The sequence below is a fragment of the Oryza glaberrima genome, chromosome 1, assembly GCF_000147395.1.
Source record: "Oryza glaberrima chromosome 1, OglaRS2, whole genome shotgun sequence".
NCBI classification, from domain to species: Eukaryota; Viridiplantae; Streptophyta; class Magnoliopsida; order Poales; family Poaceae; genus Oryza; species Oryza glaberrima.
Genome location: NC_068326.1, coordinates 25,769,771 through 25,787,378, shown reverse-complemented (window position 1 = coordinate 25,787,378; position 17,608 = coordinate 25,769,771). Strand labels below are relative to the sequence as shown.

General features: G+C 48.9%; 3 protein-coding genes and 1 pseudogene across 6 annotated transcripts; 1 reads left to right on the top strand and 3 right to left on the bottom strand.

The window, feature by feature from the left end:
• Positions 1 to 1,743: 1,743 nt before the first annotated feature.
• LOC127752779 (guanine nucleotide-binding protein subunit beta-like protein A) lies at positions 1,744 to 4,271 on the bottom strand. The gene is made up of 2 exons (XM_052278189.1): positions 3,277 to 4,271; positions 1,744 to 2,113 (listed from the first exon to the last, which is right to left on the bottom strand). Exons 1-2 carry the CDS (start codon positions 4,165 to 4,167, stop codon positions 2,000 to 2,002), a joined length of 1,005 nt encoding a protein of 334 aa, XP_052134149.1. The 5' UTR covers positions 4,168 to 4,271; the 3' UTR covers positions 1,744 to 1,999.
• A 2,486-nt stretch (positions 4,272 to 6,757) lies between these two features.
• Positions 6,758 to 9,664, top strand: LOC127757009 (uncharacterized). Of its 3 annotated transcripts, none has more exons than XM_052282433.1 (8): positions 6,758 to 7,040; positions 7,333 to 7,600; positions 8,195 to 8,266; positions 8,473 to 8,540; positions 8,623 to 8,773; positions 8,873 to 8,953; positions 9,046 to 9,138; positions 9,258 to 9,664. In XM_052282433.1, exons 2-8 carry the CDS (start codon positions 7,355 to 7,357, stop codon positions 9,345 to 9,347), a joined length of 801 nt encoding a protein of 266 aa, XP_052138393.1. In that variant the 5' UTR covers positions 6,758 to 7,040; positions 7,333 to 7,354; the 3' UTR covers positions 9,348 to 9,664. The 3 variants fall into 3 exon arrangements, with proteins under 3 accessions (XP_052138393.1, XP_052138377.1, XP_052138385.1); XM_052282417.1 differs by having other exon boundaries at positions 7,277 to 7,600; positions 9,258 to 9,663; XM_052282425.1 differs by lacking the exon at positions 6,758 to 7,040 and having other exon boundaries at positions 7,108 to 7,600.
• A 306-nt stretch (positions 9,665 to 9,970) lies between these two features.
• LOC127784528 (uncharacterized) lies at positions 9,971 to 12,340 on the bottom strand (annotated as a pseudogene).
• A 1,522-nt stretch (positions 12,341 to 13,862) lies between these two features.
• LOC127760027 (uncharacterized) lies at positions 13,863 to 14,855 on the bottom strand. 2 transcript variants are annotated; one of them, XR_008015039.1, is made up of 2 exons: positions 14,315 to 14,855; positions 13,863 to 14,168 (listed from the first exon to the last, which is right to left on the bottom strand). XR_008015039.1 is itself a non-coding variant. In XM_052284236.1 (2 exons), the coding sequence occupies exons 1-2, from the start codon at positions 14,805 to 14,807 to the stop codon at positions 14,159 to 14,161; spliced, it is 492 nt and encodes a 163-aa protein (XP_052140196.1). In that variant the 5' UTR covers positions 14,808 to 14,855; the 3' UTR covers positions 13,863 to 14,158. The 2 variants fall into 2 exon arrangements, 1 of the variants encoding a protein (XP_052140196.1); XM_052284236.1 differs by having other exon boundaries at positions 14,326 to 14,855.
• Positions 14,856 to 17,608: the final 2,753 nt, after the last annotated feature.

The following is a 17,608-nucleotide window of genomic DNA, read 5'->3' as shown; positions in this document are numbered from 1 at the left end:
GACATCAAAGTGCAGGGTGCTCCCTTCGACAGCGTTCGACTTCGTCAAAGATGCGTCGGCAGCGCATGTGATCTAGCAGCGTGCAAACTAGGGTTGTGTTCGCTGTAGCCTATTCCCATCCGAAAGTGCGCACGAAAAACGGAACAGTCCATTAGCGCATGATTAATTAAGTATTAGCTAATTCTTTTTCAAAAAAGGATCAATATGAATTTTTTAAGCAATTTTCGTATAGAAACTTTAAAAAAACGCACCGTTTAATAGTTTAAAAAACGTGCACGCGGAAAACGAGGAAGATGGGTTGGGAAACTTGGGTAAGAACACAGCCCAGGTCAGGTCCCGTGCCAGCCCCCAGAGGTATGCTTGTTACGTACGGGCCCGTTGTCGATAGACCCATGATGGAAAAAGTACACCAAAGGTCCTTCCACTTGTCATTGAGTTACAAAATCATCCCCCACCAGCAAAACCAGATATATGACATTTCTCAATTTATAAAACCGTTCAAATAGGTCTTTTGGTGGTTTTGATCCGGGTTTTATCTAACGTGGCGACTGAGTCAGCATGGGACCTATGTAGGTCTACATGTCAGGGTGTCCATGTCAACACCTTGCTTTCCCTTCTTCTCTCCCTTCTCTCTCTCATTTCTACGCAAGGCGTACACTAGCCAATGGGCGGGGCGAGGCGAGAGAGGAGGCCGGCGGGGCGAGGCAAGACCGCCACCGCACCACTAGCCAATGGGCGGGGCGAGGCGAGAGAGGAGGCCGGCGGGGCGAGGCAGGACCGCCACCGCACCAGAAAGGCGGCTAGAGCAAGCAAAGAGGCGACGTCGGCAGGCGAGCACGGTTGCGGATGGGGAGCGACGGCGCTGACGACTCCGCGCCGCTTAGCCTCATCGTTGGCGGCGGCTATGGGCGGGCGGAGCATAGAGGCGGGGGAGCAGAGGGGTGGGGGGCGCGGCGGCAGGGATAGGGCTGACGGGAGGGGCCCCAAGTCGTCGTCATGCTCCGCGTCGCTGACTGCCACCAGTCGCACCAGCCCTCCTCTTAGCCACGTTCCTCCCTCACCGGCCACCGCGCCGGCCCTTATCTCCGTCGCGCTCCCCCTGCCAGCCACGTCTACTCCCCCGCCAACCGCCGGCGTGCCCGCCGCGCCGGCACTCCTCCCCTGCTGGCTGTGCTCCTCGACACGAGTGAGAGAGATGGAGGAGGGGACATGAGAGGAGGGGAAAAAGAGAGGGTGCTGATGTGACATCCCACATTAACTCAGCCGTCAAGTTGAATAAAACCGAGGTCAAAATCATCGAAAGATCTAAATTGAATGGTTTTGTAAATTGACGAATGTCATATATCTGGTTTTGCGGTTGAACAATGATAAGTTTTGGGACCTTCGGTGTACTTTTTCCACCCATGATCTGATCCATCAAATTTGATGGGTTCTGCTCCGTGCCTACTTTGTGGGCAGGGTTGATGGGTCAGCCGACCCCACGTAGAGTGAAAAACAGAACAGTGAACATCCACGACTACCATCCGTGAGTGAGGTGAGGTCTGATGCTTTGCGAACTTGGCGCCACTGTTATCTGTAGGTAGCTTCGCCGGCGAAAAAGGCTTTGCGACAATCGCAGGCGACGCGACCTTTGCAACACCTTGCCGAGATCAGGCAGGCAAAACAAGAAGCAAATTAATTTATGTGTCCACTTCACTGATCGAAAAAGAAACAAAGAAAATGCAGCTGCGGCCTGCGGCAGAATTAAAAAGAGAGAAGCACCATGGATCGCATGGTTCATCAGACAATATATTGAAAAGGAAGTCAAAACAAAACATGGTGCAAAACAGATCCCTATTCCACAGTATCCATGAGCTCAGTACTGGAGCTACTACATAGATGGGCAAATTAAGCAGAAGTACTCAGGCAGATTAATGCCTTTCAAACAGCCAAAAAGAACACTAGGGTGATACCACAGTCGTTTACCAGAACGCGATAACTAAAACAACACTCCCCATCTCTAGCCGGCGTAGCTGAAACCTGAGATCTTGTAGATCCGGATGGTTCCATCTGTGTAACCAGCATAGAGGGTGCTTCCATCTGCGCTCCAGTTCAAGCTTGTGCAGTAGAGCATCTACAAGAGCCAAGAGAGCAACAAAAGGATCAACAAAATAGGTACAGAATTTTCTAGAAAAAAATGATTGTTTTTCATGTATCAAAAAATAGTCCATCAGAAAGGTACGGTAAAGTTTTCCTATGACTAACCAGCTTAAACATACTACTCTGAGAATACAGGTTACCAACACAAGTATAAGAACAGTGAATCCAAGAGAAAAATAAAACATAAACAAGTAAAATTCATCTTAAAAAGCTAAGCTACCCATAATAATTCATAAACAAAGCAAGATACTTTATAGATGGATAGAAAAATATGAATAGCATGCAAAATGCAGTGAGTAACATAAACATATAAACTAGCACTCCTAGCAATTTACTAACAAAAATATACTACAATTCAAGGGTTTACTAGCAAATATATATAATGTGATTATGTATATAGATAGTAAATGAGCTAAATGATTCGACCGTTTAGTAATATGAGAATGAAATCTTTATTTTGGTAGATAAGAATTTAACTTAACATCTAACAATCAAATATTTAAGATGACAGAATCAAGATGTTTAGTGTATACAGTCTAAGCTGATCAGACCATATATAGACATTGTCGTACCGATTTGAAACTGCAAAAAATAACCAACAATGTAAAAGAACAGATTCTAAGTTATAGCAATGACAATTCTTAACAGAAGAGTTGCCAAACTAAATACCATCATCCTGCATAAGTACAATATTCAAATAAAAGCTAGAAACAAGTTACAATTGAGTTCACAACCATAGTTTATAGCACAAGTTATCACCTTCAACAAAGGAGACCATAGGAACTACTCCCTCCGTTTCACAATGTAAGTTATTCTAGCATTTCCCACATTCATGTTGATGTTAATGAATCTATATAGATATATATGTCTAGATTCATTCACATCAATATGAATGTGGGAAATGCTAAAATGACTTGCATTATGAAACAGAGGAAGTATCTATTAAATTATAGCACAAATAATCATGTGGACGAATGACAGTAATATAGAACTGCATCAAACTGAATAACATGGTACATCAAGCATTAGCTCACCACATATGAATAGCATTAGCATGCGACCTAAGTATACTACAATAGCTATAATTTCCATAACTAACAAGATGACCAGTATGAAGCATAAGGTGGAGAAACAAACCTGGTTCTTGGAGACAGGGATCTCGGGCTTAAGGTCCTGCACAATGTGCTTTGACTCAAGATCCCAGATCTTGATAGAGTCCTGGGTCGCCGCGCAGAGCCAGTAGCGGTTGGGCGAGAAGCAGAGCGAGTGAATGATGGAACCCGCGTCAAGCGAGTACAGCCTCTTGCCCTCAGCCAAGTCCCACAGCAGGGTAACGCCATCTTTGCCACCGGACGCGCACAGAGAACCGTCGGGGCTGACCGCGACAGCGTTGACGTAGCCGCCATGGCCCTCGAGGTTGCAGCGCAGCTTGCAGTTCGTGAGGTTCCACACCTTGACGGTGCGGTCCCAGGAGCCAGAGACGATGGTTGGCTGGAAGGTGTTGGGGGAGAAGCGGACGCAGGAGACCCACCCGTTGTGGCCCTCGCCGCCGCCGAGGTCGCCGCCGATGGTGTACTTGCACTCGCCGAGGGTGTTCCACAGCTTGATGGTGCGGTCGCGGGAGGCGGAGACGATCTGGCGGTTGTCGACGGAGAAGGCGACGGAGAGGACGTCCTTGTCGTGGCCGACGAAGCGGCGGGTGGTGACCCCGGTGGAGAGGTCCCAGAGGCGGAGCTCGCCGTCCCAGGAGCCGGAGAGCGCGAACTGGCCGTCGGAGCTGAGGACGACGTCCTGGACGAAGTGGGAGTGGCCGGTGAGGCGGCGGAAGGGCACGCCGTACTCGGAGGCGCCGGCGCCCTCGCCGACGTTCTGGACGGGGTTGGTGAGGTCCCACACCAGCAGCGACTTGTCGCGGGAGGAGGAGACGATGAACGGCGAGTTGTCGATGGGGGTCGCGATGGCCGTCACCACGTCGTTGTGGCCGTGCATCACGCCGGCCAACACCAGAGACTCCTGCGCGCCGGCCATGGTTGGTGGTGGTGCGTGCGGCGAGGGGTAGGGGAGAGCTAGGGCTCGGGGAGGATGGCGGCGGCGGCGGCGCTGGGGAGAGATTGGGAAGCGAAGCGGGTGATTAGAGAGGCGAGGCCTTTTATACCGAGGGCGGCGCGGGCGCTAGGGTTTTCGCTGGGTTAGGAAGGACTTTGGAGTCGGGTGGTGGAAGATCCTAGCCGTTAGATGCCAGTGGTCAGGGTATTTGGGCCGTCCAGTTAAATGGTCTGCACTAATAAGCCCATCCCAGATGTACAGTCAAGGCGCAGCCCATTGATTATTCAGGTCCGTGAGGTATGGGCCTACTATAGTTTAACAACTGCAACGGCAGCCAGAAATTCTTTGCTTTGCTCCCTCGGCGAGTGCAAAGTACACCATCGGCGACGACCTCATCGTGTATTCGTGTCCGCATCAGGCAACTGCAACGGAGAACCATCATCTCTTTTTTTCTGAAAGATTGATGCTACTGCCATTACCAAATTCAAGTATAAGATGACTCAGGGAAAATAATATTTTAATGGTTATTTCATTGCCGGCTAGTACCTAGTAGTAACGGAAAGAAACGGATGGACTTATATTAGATTGTGGCAGGAATAATTTCATCCATTGTACATGACGCAGCCATCTGAAATTATTGAGGTATCCCAGTTATTAAGGGCCCCTTTGTGAATGAAAAAACGGAGAAATAAGAAAAACATAGGATTCTGAAAGGAATGTTTGTATAAAACAGAGTATTGTAAAACACAAGAAAAATTTAGGAATGACCGTTTGATTGGACCACAGGAAAAACACGGGAATTTGAGGAGAGTAAAGACTCAAAGGATTTCTTCCATGAGGTTCGACCTCTTATTAAAATTCCTCCAAAACTTATATGGGAAGAGGCATTCCATAGAAATTTTATAGGATTTCATAGGGTTCATTCCTTTTATTCAAAGGGCTTTGTATGAAAAATTCCTATAGGAATAAAATCCTCTAAAATTCCTATGAATTTACTTTGAATCAAATGGGGCCTAAGACACATCATACTACATTATTTTGCTGTAAAGAAGACCAAATAATTTCAATATTGCTAGCTGCGTGCACCACACTATTGATACTTTGATAGGCCTTAGAAGTTAGAACCAACCCAAAAGGCTCAATGATAAGTAGACAAAGTGAGAAACCAAACCCATTACTCCAAAATCTTCAGAAAACGCTACTGATTAACAAGGACCACTGCTCCTGGCAATCTGTCAACAGTCTCAACAAACAGCAGGAGACCGTCCAAACGGATGAGAAAAACCCTTATCTGAACTGTCCTCCATCAGCGCTGAACCCCAAACAGTAATCCCGGAAAATTCGAAGAAACGGGAAGCAATTTATGTAGTAGTGTAGCCAAGTTTAGCCTAGGTAGCCAACAAGTTTAGCCGAGCCATGAAAGAGCTCCACGAAATCGAGGGATCAAATCAGCTCACGGGATGCTGAGACTGCGAGAGAGGCGCCGCGTGTGCTGCCGATCGAGATGACGAAGCGAAATTAAGCTGCAGATCTAGAGGATTGGATACGACCACACACAGGAGCCGCGAGAGAGACCACAGCCACCAGATGCCATGGTGTGGCAGGGGTGACCGGATGAGAGGTCAGGAGATCGAGTGGAATAATACGTGTGATTAGTACAGCGATGGAACCCTAATCCACCACCCTAACCGCTCCAATTGTCACTTTCTCCGCTCGAATCATGCCACGGTGTGATGCCAAGGATGGCGAGTCGAGCAATGGCCGGTCATTCCGGGAATCATTGCACCAGGTAATTGTTTGCAGTTTAAAATCACTTGGAAAAAAATATTGTAACTCTTGGTCTAGTGAAGAAGAAGATGTAGCTCCAGGCCAATGAGAATGGGGCTTTGGCCGAAAACATGATCAGTTTCCAACAATCAATACCAACTGCCAAGCACTTTGTGGAGCATCTATGACAGCACCTCCAATCACCCAGGTTTGCTCTGGACTTCTGGAGAGTAGTAGCTAGCCTCAATCAAAATTTCATTTTGACCATACTAATCCGTTACTATCAGTTATCGTCGGGCCACAGTGCAATGATCAGGCAGCACGAATCACGAGGCAGGCCACATCAATCAGTCGTTTTGAGACCAATGCCAGATTTGTGGTACGATATGTCTAAAGGAAAAGTGATTTCATCCCTCAAGGAAATATCTTTCATTTCGTGCATGTCATATAAATAGCTATCAAAAAATATGAAAAAAATTGGTAACATAGATTAATATGAAATATGTATGCGATAACTATTTTCAGTTTAACTTGTTATTTTTTGTTGCAATTTGTAAAAGTTGAATTTTGTCTTACATGTTTGTGGAGTTATATATTTCGTATTAATCTATGTTGTCAATTTTTTAAAAAAATTTATGATAATTATTTAGATGACATGTAAACAGATGAAAAGCCATATCCCTCATCTAATTTTAGGTTGTTATATTATAAGATAAAGGAAGTAGCAAGGAACTTAACCTACTCTCTTCTAGCTATATCTAAGCTATCAAGTTGGATGTTAGGGATATCCTAGTCCCGCCTTGCAAGCCTCCTTGGCTTGTCGCTGCTGCTGCGGCTGCTTCTCCTGCTCTCTTTTCTTTGCCCCTGCTCCCTTGCCCACGCCGTCGCCTTTGCATCGCATCCTTGCTTCTTCCTTCGTCCGTGGAGAAAAGCCCGGATCTTTTCAGTACACGCGTGCGTGCAAACTAGTACTCCGTATATCTCGATCGCAACCTCATGGCGTGAGAAAAAGCTCGCGGCTTTTCCTTGCATCGGCTAGCTAATTTGCAGGCCGCACGGCGTTCTCCTCCTCCTCATCCTCCTCCCAGGTGCGTAAACTAGCTTAGCCTTTTTCACCGGCGCCATGGCTCCTCTTTTAGCTACTAGAAAGATGGTTGGAAAGGAGAACTTTCTTCTGTCTCAACGTGTGATTTGTTCGTTCGTGTTGATCTTTTTTTATCCTGAATCTTGTCAGAGATTGTAAACAAACAACTCAATCTCAGGCGAATTTTCGGCCATTGTTCTGAATTCTGAAGAATATCTCTTCTTGGCTTATATTTTCCAGTGCTAGCTCCAACGATCTGGAGGCTGCATGTTACGCAAAGCTTTGTTTCGATATAGGGATTTGTTGAAACGATAGAGGATGGCGGATCACTTCGCGCTGATGGCTGGTCGGCTGCTCACGGAGTCGACGCTGCAGTCAGCCGTGCAGGAGGCTCTCGCTGTCGCCTCCGTGAAGATAGTTCATGATCAGCCTGATCTTCCCGTTCATGAAGATGTTCAGGATGGAAAGGCGAAGAGCGGTGTCATGGTGGAATGCAGAATCTGCCAGGAGGAAGGTGACGAGTCCTACATGGAGACCCCTTGCTGCTGCAAGGGCAGCCTCAAGGCAAGGTTTTCTCTGTTCCCATTCTGAATTCTCTGCATCATTACATGATTAGGTGTTGCCATTTTGATAACCTTTATGTATGGAAGAGCTTGCTGAATTGATTAGTGATCGGGATATAAATTATTTCAACCTCTAGCCCTTTTTTTTTTTTTGGAAAACGTATTTTCTAGCCCTGTTTAACCCCCAGGACAACCACAAGTTCAGAGTTTCTGGGCACAAATTCAGAATCATTTTATTCCCATTACTGAGTTTCCAATCACACGACAGTTTCTTACCAGGTCTTCTACTGCTGTAACCAACATTCAGTTTTCCATATTGCAATTAATAGGACATTTGGGGTTTCATCCCTTATGGTGAATGCTGATAACTTGAGTTTTCCAATAGATGGTACTTGAAGTTGAAGATTACTTCTACCTCGAATTCACCCTAATTCAGACTTTTCTTGAAACAGAAAACTCCCGGTTTCCATTAGATAGATTCTTACAATTTAAAATGTTATCATTCATTTCAGTGTTATTTCTGCCTGCCATTCTTACCCAACAGATTTCCCTGCTGTCCGAATATTTACTTGAATTAGTTTGTCACTGTCTGCAGTACGCACACCACGCATGCATCCAAAGGTGGTGCAATGAGAAGGGAGACACAGTATGCGAGATATGCTTACAGGTGAACCTTTCTGAAACCGTCCAACAATTCATCATCCAAATCCCAACAAATTCTCTTCAAAAAAAAAATCCCAACAAATTCAGGAAAGAAGCAGATGCAATGCAATCTGTCCTTTTCTTCTCTCAGAAGCAATTATGTTATTATACTGAAGAATTTTACAGTCCAATTTTAATATTCGATTTGTTACTTCTGCTCTTTTACCGCAGCAATTCACGCCAAACTACACTGCCCCTTTAAAGTTGTTTCGGCATGGAAGGAACCTAATTAGTTTCAGGTACCAGCTGATGCTCCTACTGATATTATAAGAAGGGGCCATCCAGTATCTACTGGTATCTTAAATCCTTTTCTCATTGTAGGAGATCTGGAGAAAGATCAGATAATGTTGATACTGATCGCAGTCAAGAACACTTTGCGCAAACCTCAGATCAAGCTGCCGGTACATCCAGTTTTGACTCTCAGAATTCCAGCCCAAAAGGTGTCTTCTATTGCCGTGTAGTCGCAATATCTGTAAGTGTTGCAGAGCATGAAATTCCATTTGGACATTAGTACTCTCAATCATGCCATCAAATGTTTCTGAAAAAAATAATAAAAAAATGCAATCTTCAGCTGATGGCCTTGTTGGTGCTCCGTGATGCGATCTCACTTATCCTCGGCGATCCTGAGGTCTACTCGATAGCACTGTTCACTGTAAGATACTGATTTCTGAAACTCGATTAGCATCTTTCGTGCTTGGATAACCTGATTACAAATGACTGACACAAATCACTTGAATGAGACAGCTTTTGATGATTAGAACAGCTGGAATTGTCATACCAATATACATCATCTTGGTATCAGTTACCACATTGCTTCATCGATACAGGCAACATCAGGTCTGTTACCACATTGCTTCATCGATACAGGCAACATCTGTCAAAACCTCAAATAATTCTGTTTTCTCCCTTTAAAAAAATCAGTTGCATCCATAATTTGGGTTTGTATGAGATTTCAGGCAGTGCAAGAGGCAACGGATTCAGAACCTGGAGGAGGAGAGGGCTTGCGGCCGATGCCACCTCCACAGCATGTTATCAGCATCCAGTAGAAATCTGCAAGGAGATAAGTAATCAGGCTCTGTAAATAACTGATATATGACCCATCAGCTCAGTAGGAGTCGTTGAATGAAAAGTCCATAGTAGGATATGAAAAAAAAAATCAGTGGTTGTACAGCGATTTGATAGTATTCTTGTACATACGAATTTTAGACATAGCCACTCAACTTCACCGACCATGAAGATGCGAAGTGAAGATTAAGTGGGCTTGATGTGTATATTACAAGACAAGTTGGAAATTGGAGTGGAATGCACATGTTTTCCTACATTCATGTCAAAGAATAAGCTTTTTCTTTCAGTTGAAGCACCGCAAAAGCAAAAGCAACACGATGCAATTAAAAGAAAGTTCATTTACCTGGCATTTTCCCATTTTTAAACTGAACAAGAATCCAAATAAAGATTTTACAAGGGACTTAAAAAAGATAGTGTGATCATACAACCAAACTTCATAATAATGGACCAACCAATCAGTGCCTCGTGTTCACAAGTGAAATGCATATATCATATTTGAAGGAACGTTAGAACGTACAATATCATATTCTTCCCCCAAAAACAATTTGATTTAAATTGAAACCAGGGAAATCTTTACTACAGTAGACTACATTCAGGGCCAGAATTAAAGGGGAAAAAGAAAGAGGAAGAAAAGCTTGACAAGATTACACTCGCTGCCTCTTGCTCTGAGTGGCGCCAAGCTGATCAGCACATCTCTTCTTCTTCTCATCTTTCAGTTTGCCATTCACCTGAACCCCAGGCGTCTTCGCGTGCTTCTGCGTGCGCCTTATCCGGAGCATGACTGTGAAGGTGCGCTCGTCGCCGTGCCGGACTTCGAAGCCGCTCCACTTCGCCCAGAACTCCTCGTCGGCGTCGGGATCGCCGTAGCCCGACGCGTGCACGAACACGGCGCGAGCGCGGGCGGCCTCTCCCAGCGCTTCCTCGAGCGCGGCGAGGCGGAGGCACAGCGCCAGGGCGTCGCGGCGAGGGAGGCCGCCGGACTCGATCGCCTGCTCGTAGACCCGCCTCACCTTCGGCACGCCGCGGAGCTCGGCCGCCCGCCCCGCGTAGGCCTCGTAGACGCTCGCCCTGTCGCTCGCCGGCACGGACCGCGCCGCCTCGTCGTAGACGGCCATGGCGCGCGCGGCGGAGCCGAACTCCTCCTCGTACCGGGCGTGGCGCAGGAAGAGGCGCGCCCTGTCGTGGGGAGGAGCGCGGCGGGTGGCCTCAGCGAAGAGCTCCCGCGCGCGCTCGGCCTTGCTCCCGCCGTGCCTCGCCACGAACCTCTCGAGGTAGGTGTCCCAGATGGGCTTGCTGTGCGGGTGGCCGAACAGATTGGCGCCCGTCTCGTACGCCGCGAACGAGTCCTCGAAGTAGCCGCGCTCCTCGAGGAACGAGGCGTAGTTGATCACCATCTGCGGCGTCGCTGCGCGCGCGGCCATGGCGCCCTCGTAGGCGGCGCGCGTCGACGCCAGCGTGCCCAGGCTCTCCTCCAGGTCGACGTAGAAGCTCCACAGCTTTGCGGACTTGTGAAGCTTCAGCTGGGCAGGCTCGTCGTCGCCGGCGGCGGCGGCGGCGGCTCGCAGCTTCACCTCGGCCGAGGGCTCCGCGGTGGCTTGTCGCATCAGGGCGATGGCCTTGTCAAAGCGCTTGTGCCGGAGCTGCATCTCCGCCCACTCGCACCACACGGTGGCCAGGTCGTCGGCCGATCTGTGGCTCGCCTGCGTGGCCTTCGCGAACACCTCGTCGGCGCTGTCCAGGTTGCCGTGCGCCTCGTACATCTTCGCGAACGACACCCACAGCGTGCTTGGTTTGCCCGTCGCCTTCGCCCGGTCGACGGTCCTGACGGCCTCGACGTAGGTCGCCGCCTGCCGCGCGGGGTCATTGTCGAAGAGCTTCACCCGCCGGTGCCACTGTGCGACGTCGTGCGGGTTCTGACGCAGGAGGACGCCGTTGAGAAGCTCCTGCCGGCGGTCGAGCAGCCGCTCCAGCCTCGCCAGGCACATGTCGCCGTCGTCGCCGTCGGCCAACCAGCAACCGGTCACGAGCTTGTCGCCTTCCTCGTCCGCCGTCTTCTCCATCTTCGCCGCGACCAAGCTCTGCTCGAGCTGCGCGTACGCTTCGAACACCAGCGCGAACTCAGCTGCGGTGGCCGCCGTGGTCACCCCTTCCTCGAAGACGTCTCTGGCTTTGTCGTAAAGCCCTCTTCGTGCGTAGCACTCGGCGAGCAGCGCGCGCAGCCTTCCGGCCTCGTCCGGAAACTCGCGCATGGCGCCGCGGAGCACGGCCTCCACCTTGAGCCCGGCGACCTCGTCGGCGTGCTTGGCGAGAAGGTCGCACAGCTTGAGCAGGAGAGCACGGTCGTTGTCACTGACGTCGCTTCCGCCGTTGAGGACCGAGACAATGTGATCGGCTGCCTCCTGCCACCGCCCAGCGGAGACGAGGAGCTCGACGAGCTCGTCGGCGCGGGAGGGTTCGAACTGGAGGAACCGGCGGTAGATGCGGATGGAGGTCTCGGCGGGGCAGGAAGGGAGGGCGGCGAGGCGGAGGTAGAGCGGTGCTGCGTGACGGGGAGCGCGCGCAGCGCGCGGTCGAAGGCGCGGCGTGCGCGCGTGACGAGGCGCTGCTCGAGGAGCGCGGCGAGGTACATCTCCCATATCCGCGGCATGCGGTGCAGCGTGGCGAGCGCGCGCTCGAAGGCGCGGTTCAGGGCCTCGTTCGCCGGGTGCTCCCCGCAATGCGGCTTGGCGCGCGCGGCGGCGGCGGTGCGCTCGAGGAGGTAGGCGTGCCAGAGCTTGTAGCTGCCCGGGAGGGCGCGCACGGCGCGCTCGTAGATGACGGCGCGCTCCTGGAGGGGCGCGGCGGCGCGGGCAGCGAGGTAGCGGCGCCACGGGCGGATGCTGTGCGGGTCCCGCAGGACGTCCTCCTCGTACGGCAGGTCGGCCTCCGACGGCAGGGCCAGCGCCACCGGCATCGCGACGACGGCGGCGGCCATTACCTGCGCTGCGCGCGCGCGCCCGCGTTTCCCGCTGTCTACGGCGAGGTCTCAAACTCCCTCGATCCGTGAGAAGTTGAGAGAAATTATGGGGCATGGTTATGCTTTTATAGCGGCGGGTGATGATACAAAGGAGATCCGACTCCGACTCGTCAGCGGCGTCAGTGATACTGGCGATTCCGATTGCGTATGGCCACGGCAGTCCGACACGGAATTCCCTGAAAATTCATTTGGAGTGCACACACACTGGAAAGGGTAGTGAACCGAAAGTCCGAAACTAAAGCTCTGAAAATATAATTTCAAACAAAAATACGGTGCCATGCTCATGCTGAATTAATAATAGTACATGTATGGCCATGCTCATGCTCATGCCAAAAAATTTGTTTATAAATTGTCCTAATACCCTCTATACGGATAACTGAAACGGGACAGGTAAATGAAAAGGAACAGTCCTATGCTCTGTAGTAGTCTAGTCCTATACATTGAAAACTCAATTCATAAATTAAGGGGATATCCTCATTTTTGCATGTTACTTAAAAAAATCATCAAAAAAATTGAAAAAAAAATATTAAGATAGATCAATATGTGATATGTCATTTCACAAACATGCAAATTTAAATTCGACTTATACAAGTATAAACAAAAATAATAAATTTGACTATAAATAGAACGTGCAATTCACTGTCAATGTACCAGAAGATCTGGGGCACATTACCTGCACCTTCCTATCAAAACCGCCCAAGTTCCAAAAAGAAAAAAAAAAGATCAAACTGGATTCGAATTTCAGCATAGTTTCCATATTTCGAACGGTTTTCACAAGGTTGGCTGCAAACCCTGCGCTCAACACCGATACAAATTGCAAATTGCAAGGCAATAACCCAGCAAGGATGATCAAAGAGAGATAAACCCTAAATATGTGAGACATTTCAGCATGAGGAACACGACACGTTATTAGAGTGCTAGATTATTATGTAACTACAATTGTTGTCAAATAAAAAACTCCAACGACATATGGTCCTAGGTGACAAAAACTTTGGCAGAGTCGTGGTTTGATTTGAGAGCAAATTTTGTCCTGCTACACAGCCCCTAATAACGACCATCTGGATTGGCATACTCCCAATCCAATTAAAACAACCAACATACTAAGCAATTGCATAATAAGATTGCGAAAGGAAAGAACACCCACATACTTTTAGTCCAAGCATTGAAGATTTTCATTCTTCAGGTTTGTGCTGTGCTTGCTGTCAAAACTGAATGGCATACAACGCTGAATCAGGAGTACAAATGATACACTCCAGTTCGCATCAACAAACCATTAAGCAAAACCATCCAAGTTTCAAAAAGAGAAAAAAAAAAACGAACATAATTCAGATATTCAGAAAAGTTTCCGAATTTCAAATGGTATTGTAAATACCAAAGCAGCTGCTCAGGAGCGAATTTCGATCAGCTGCAAACAATATCAAACAACTTGGCAAATCGCAGCACAATTATCCAACAAGGACAATCAAAGAGAGATGTTACTCTAAATATTGTGGCCAAATCCATTTCAGCATTTCAGCCTGAACCACAGCGCTAGATAGATAATAATATAACAAGTAGCTAGATTAGTTCGTCGCACGGATACAGAATCAATAAGGAAGCACATAATCAGTTTCGCAAGTGCATCAATAGGGTCCTAGGCTATATAGAGTGACGATAAATTACGAGTTGGGAAGTGCCTTCGACCCAAAACACGATACCTAGAAAGTAATAAGCAACCTTGCATATAGAATCCCAACTCCGCACTGCCTTGATGAACATTCCCTGCCTCCAGTTAACTCAAGCAATCCTGCCAGACAAAAACATCATAGAACTTAGATGGTAACCCTGCTAGATATTTTTCAGTGATATAAACAAGACGAGGCGTGCCGTGTGTGATCCACAAGATAAAGCAAAGTACAAATTTTACAATTCAAATGATGTAGCAGTCCTTACAGTAGAATTACTTTGTAGCTAGTGGGGACTCATCAAGGTGTTGGAATGCATTGGTAGGGAAGGCAGCCGGCCGGAGGATATTGGAGCGGACGGAGTACTGCGACAACTGGATTTTCTTGGTGCACATGTCGAGCCCGCAAATGTGATACATTTGGGGGTCACTAGGTCCGGTCATCGGTTTCGGCACCAGGAAGTAGAGTGTGCCATGTGCGTGCGGCCTTAGGAAGGGCCACACGGGTACCATCCTGGGCAACCCAGACTGCTTGTAGTCCCGTTGCGACCATATGTTCCCCAGCCTGAACTCCACATCCTTTTTCCAGCACAGGCCACCTTGGTCCAGTGTCCACACGGCCACTGTTGTGTTGGCTAATGCAGTGGCGTCATGACAGGGCCTGCCCGGCGGTTTGCCTGCCGCGGCATCAGTAGCCGGAGTGTTGATAGAGACAAACTTGATGGAGCCCCCGGAGACGCCCATGGTCCGGTACATCTCCATCGGGCCAAGCTCCTGGGATTTGATAATGTCATGAAGCAGGTACTGGGGGGGGGGGGGGGGGGGGGGGGAAGCTGAGGTGTCTGAAATCCACGGTGTCGCCAGAGAAGAGGACATTGGTGTCGCAGCACATGAAACCCTGTGAGAGATCGACCCAGAAAATGTTGCCCTTGAACGAGAAGATCATGTCCGGGCAGAAGAAGCCCAGGGGCCCCGTTGGGAGGCGCATACCCTTCTTCTTCTCCATCCACTGATCGGAGCAGCAGGAACTCTCCTTCTCCTTGGTAAACAGAAGGAGAACGTCCCCGTCTTCTCTGCTCTTCCTGCTGAGGTACCTCGCTATGAGGGCCAGGTCATAGCCCCCAGTGGCGCGGCGCCTTAGGACAGGCCGCGGGTGGAAGGCCACGAAGCGGTGCGGTGACGGGCTCGGGATCATGGTGAGCGACTCGTCGATGCCGTCGTAGACGAGGTAGTAGATGTGGTGGGCGTGGTCGAAGGACGCGGTGAGGACGACGAGGTTCTCCTCCGCGGCGTGCAGCTCGCAGGCGAAGGTGACGCGGGCATTCATGCTTGCCTGGCAGCGGAAGAGCGGGCGGATGAGGCTCTTCTGGATCTTCGTTGGCGCCGCGACCTTCCGCAGCATCTCGTCGGTGGCACGGACGGCGAGGGCGGAGAAGAGATCGTCGCTGGGGCCATCGTTGCGGCGCACGTACAGCGTCAGGCCATCCACCAGCTCCTGACCGAACTCCCCGCAGCCGTAGGCCTCCTTGCGTGCGCACTTGACGGCCGCCCACCTGGGATCTCGCTGCGTGTCGACGAGATCGGCATCCCTCACGTACCTGTCCAGCACGACCCACGGATTCAAATCCGGAACCGACGCCATGAGATGGATCAAAAGGTGGTGGTGAACGTACGGCGTGAGAGGGGGAGAGGGGATCTGCGTGGATAGAGACGGCGCTTCGGCCTCCGGAGTCGAGACGGACGAGGAGAGGAGGGGCGTGGCGACCCGTGACCGTGAGAGGAAAGGAGAACGGCGCAAAACTCAAAAGAAACACACGATATGCGGATATATGGCCTTGAAGAAAAAAACGACGAGAAGGGAGCGTGGATTCGGTGCACCGTAGACCACCGTCATGCAATACGTTTCCTTTCCGTCGATTGCACCCGGATTTCTTTTGGAGAGGGTCCATTCTAATTGGGAATTGCTAAAAGAAACTATCATAAGTTTCTCGATTAAAAAAATCAAATTTAACTATAATAAAGAGTAAATTGTACTGGCGGTCCTTAATCTTGTGAGGAGATTTCATCCAGGTCCATGAACTAACAAACCCGGGGTCAAGGGCACTAATCTTGTTTTATTGTATCAATCCGGTCCAGAGAACGCTTTGACCCGTTTCGTGCATACGTGGACAACAACGTGTCGCGACACGTGTGATGCCACACCGCACCGCCCCGCACCGTGCCCTTTTTCATCTAAGCCCCTCTGTTCACTCGAATTCTCCAAATCCTAGCCCTCTCTTCTATCTGTTCTTCTCCTCTGGACGACGAAGCAGAGGCGATCGCCATAGAAATTGAGGGCTGCGATCGCTGGTGAGATAGGGATTCAGAGGTTGCGGGGAGGGTGCGGAGTCTTGACGCTGGCCTCCCGAAGGTGTTGAAGCCAGTGAGGAAGCATGTTGTTTCGACTAGCAGGGGAGCCGCCGCCGGTGTACGGTATGTAGAATGGACCCAAAATTTGAGTTTTTTTTTGGGTTGATTGCAGATGGGTGGTAGTTGTGCTAGTTGTGGTCTATTTCTTTGATGACTCTTAGCCGGAAGCCCTCCCCCGCCGTCGACTCTCAGCCAGAAGCCCTCCCTCGCCACTCCTCTTCAGTTGCCCTCCCACGCCCTCACTCGTCATCTAGAGGAGAACAGATAGAAGAGAGGGCTAGGATTTAAAGAATTCGAGTGAACAGAGGGGCTTAGATGAAAAAGGGCACGGTGCGGGATGGTGCGGTGTGGCATCACACATGTCGCGACACGTTGCTGTCCACGTATGCACGAAATGAGTCAAAGCGTTCTCTGGACCGGATTGATACAATAAAACAAGATTAGTGCCCTTACCCCGGGTTTGTTAGTTCATGGACCTGGATGAAACCTCCTCACAAGTTTAAGGACCACCAGTGCAATTTACTCTATAATAAAATTAGTTCTAATTAACTACATCGTACCTTTATATAACAACTTTTGTATAAAGTTGTACATATTTTTAAACACATATACTTCATCCGTTTCATATTATAAAACCTTCTAGCATTGCCTACATTTATATATGTGTCTAGATTCATTAACATATATATGAATATGGCGAATGCTAGAAAATCTTATAATATGAAACGGAGAAATATAACTATTATATGGTAGGTATAGTTATTAGGGTAGAATTATGGCCATGCCTTTATTATAGTGGGGACTTAGTACCATGGAGATCGGAATCGTCATCAGCATCGGCGACGCTACTGGCGATTCCGATTGCGTAAGAGAGTGCAATACTGGAAAAGTACGGCTTGTAAGGCCTTTAGTGGGAGAAAATTTTTGGGTTTGGTTGTCACATCGAATATACAAACACACATTTAAAGTATTAAACGTATTCTAATAACAAAACAAATTACATATTCCGCCAGGAAACTGCGAGACGAATTTATTAAACCTAATTAATCCGTCATTAGCAAATGTTTACTGTAGCACCACATTGTTAAATCACGGTGCAATTAGGCTTAAAAGATTCATTTCGCAATTTATACGCAATATGTGTAATTGATTTT

What these genes read in the sequence shown, in the direction of transcription:
- LOC127752779 (XM_052278189.1), bottom strand. Translation starts at nt 4,167, where the DNA reads ATGGCCGGCGCGCAGGAGTCTCTGGTGTTGGCCGGCGTGATGCACGGC. An exon ending in TCCCTGTCTCCAAGAACCAG is followed by an intron (nt 2,114 to 3,276) that starts GTTTGTTTCTCC and finishes TGGCTCTTGTAG; the next exon opens with ATGCTCTACTGCACAAGCTT.
- LOC127760027 (XM_052284236.1), bottom strand. Translation starts at nt 14,807, where the DNA reads ATGGAGATGTACCGGACCATGGGCGTCTCCGGGGGCTCCATCAAGTTT.
- LOC127757009 (XM_052282433.1), top strand. Translation starts at nt 7,355, where the DNA reads ATGGCGGATCACTTCGCGCTGATGGCTGGTCGGCTGCTCACGGAGTCG. An exon ending in GCTGCAAGGGCAGCCTCAAG is followed by an intron (nt 7,601 to 8,194) that starts GCAAGGTTTTCT and finishes CACTGTCTGCAG; the next exon opens with TACGCACACCACGCATGCAT. An exon ending in GCCGTGTAGTCGCAATATCT is followed by an intron (nt 8,774 to 8,872) that starts GTAAGTGTTGCA and finishes TGCAATCTTCAG; the next exon opens with CTGATGGCCTTGTTGGTGCT.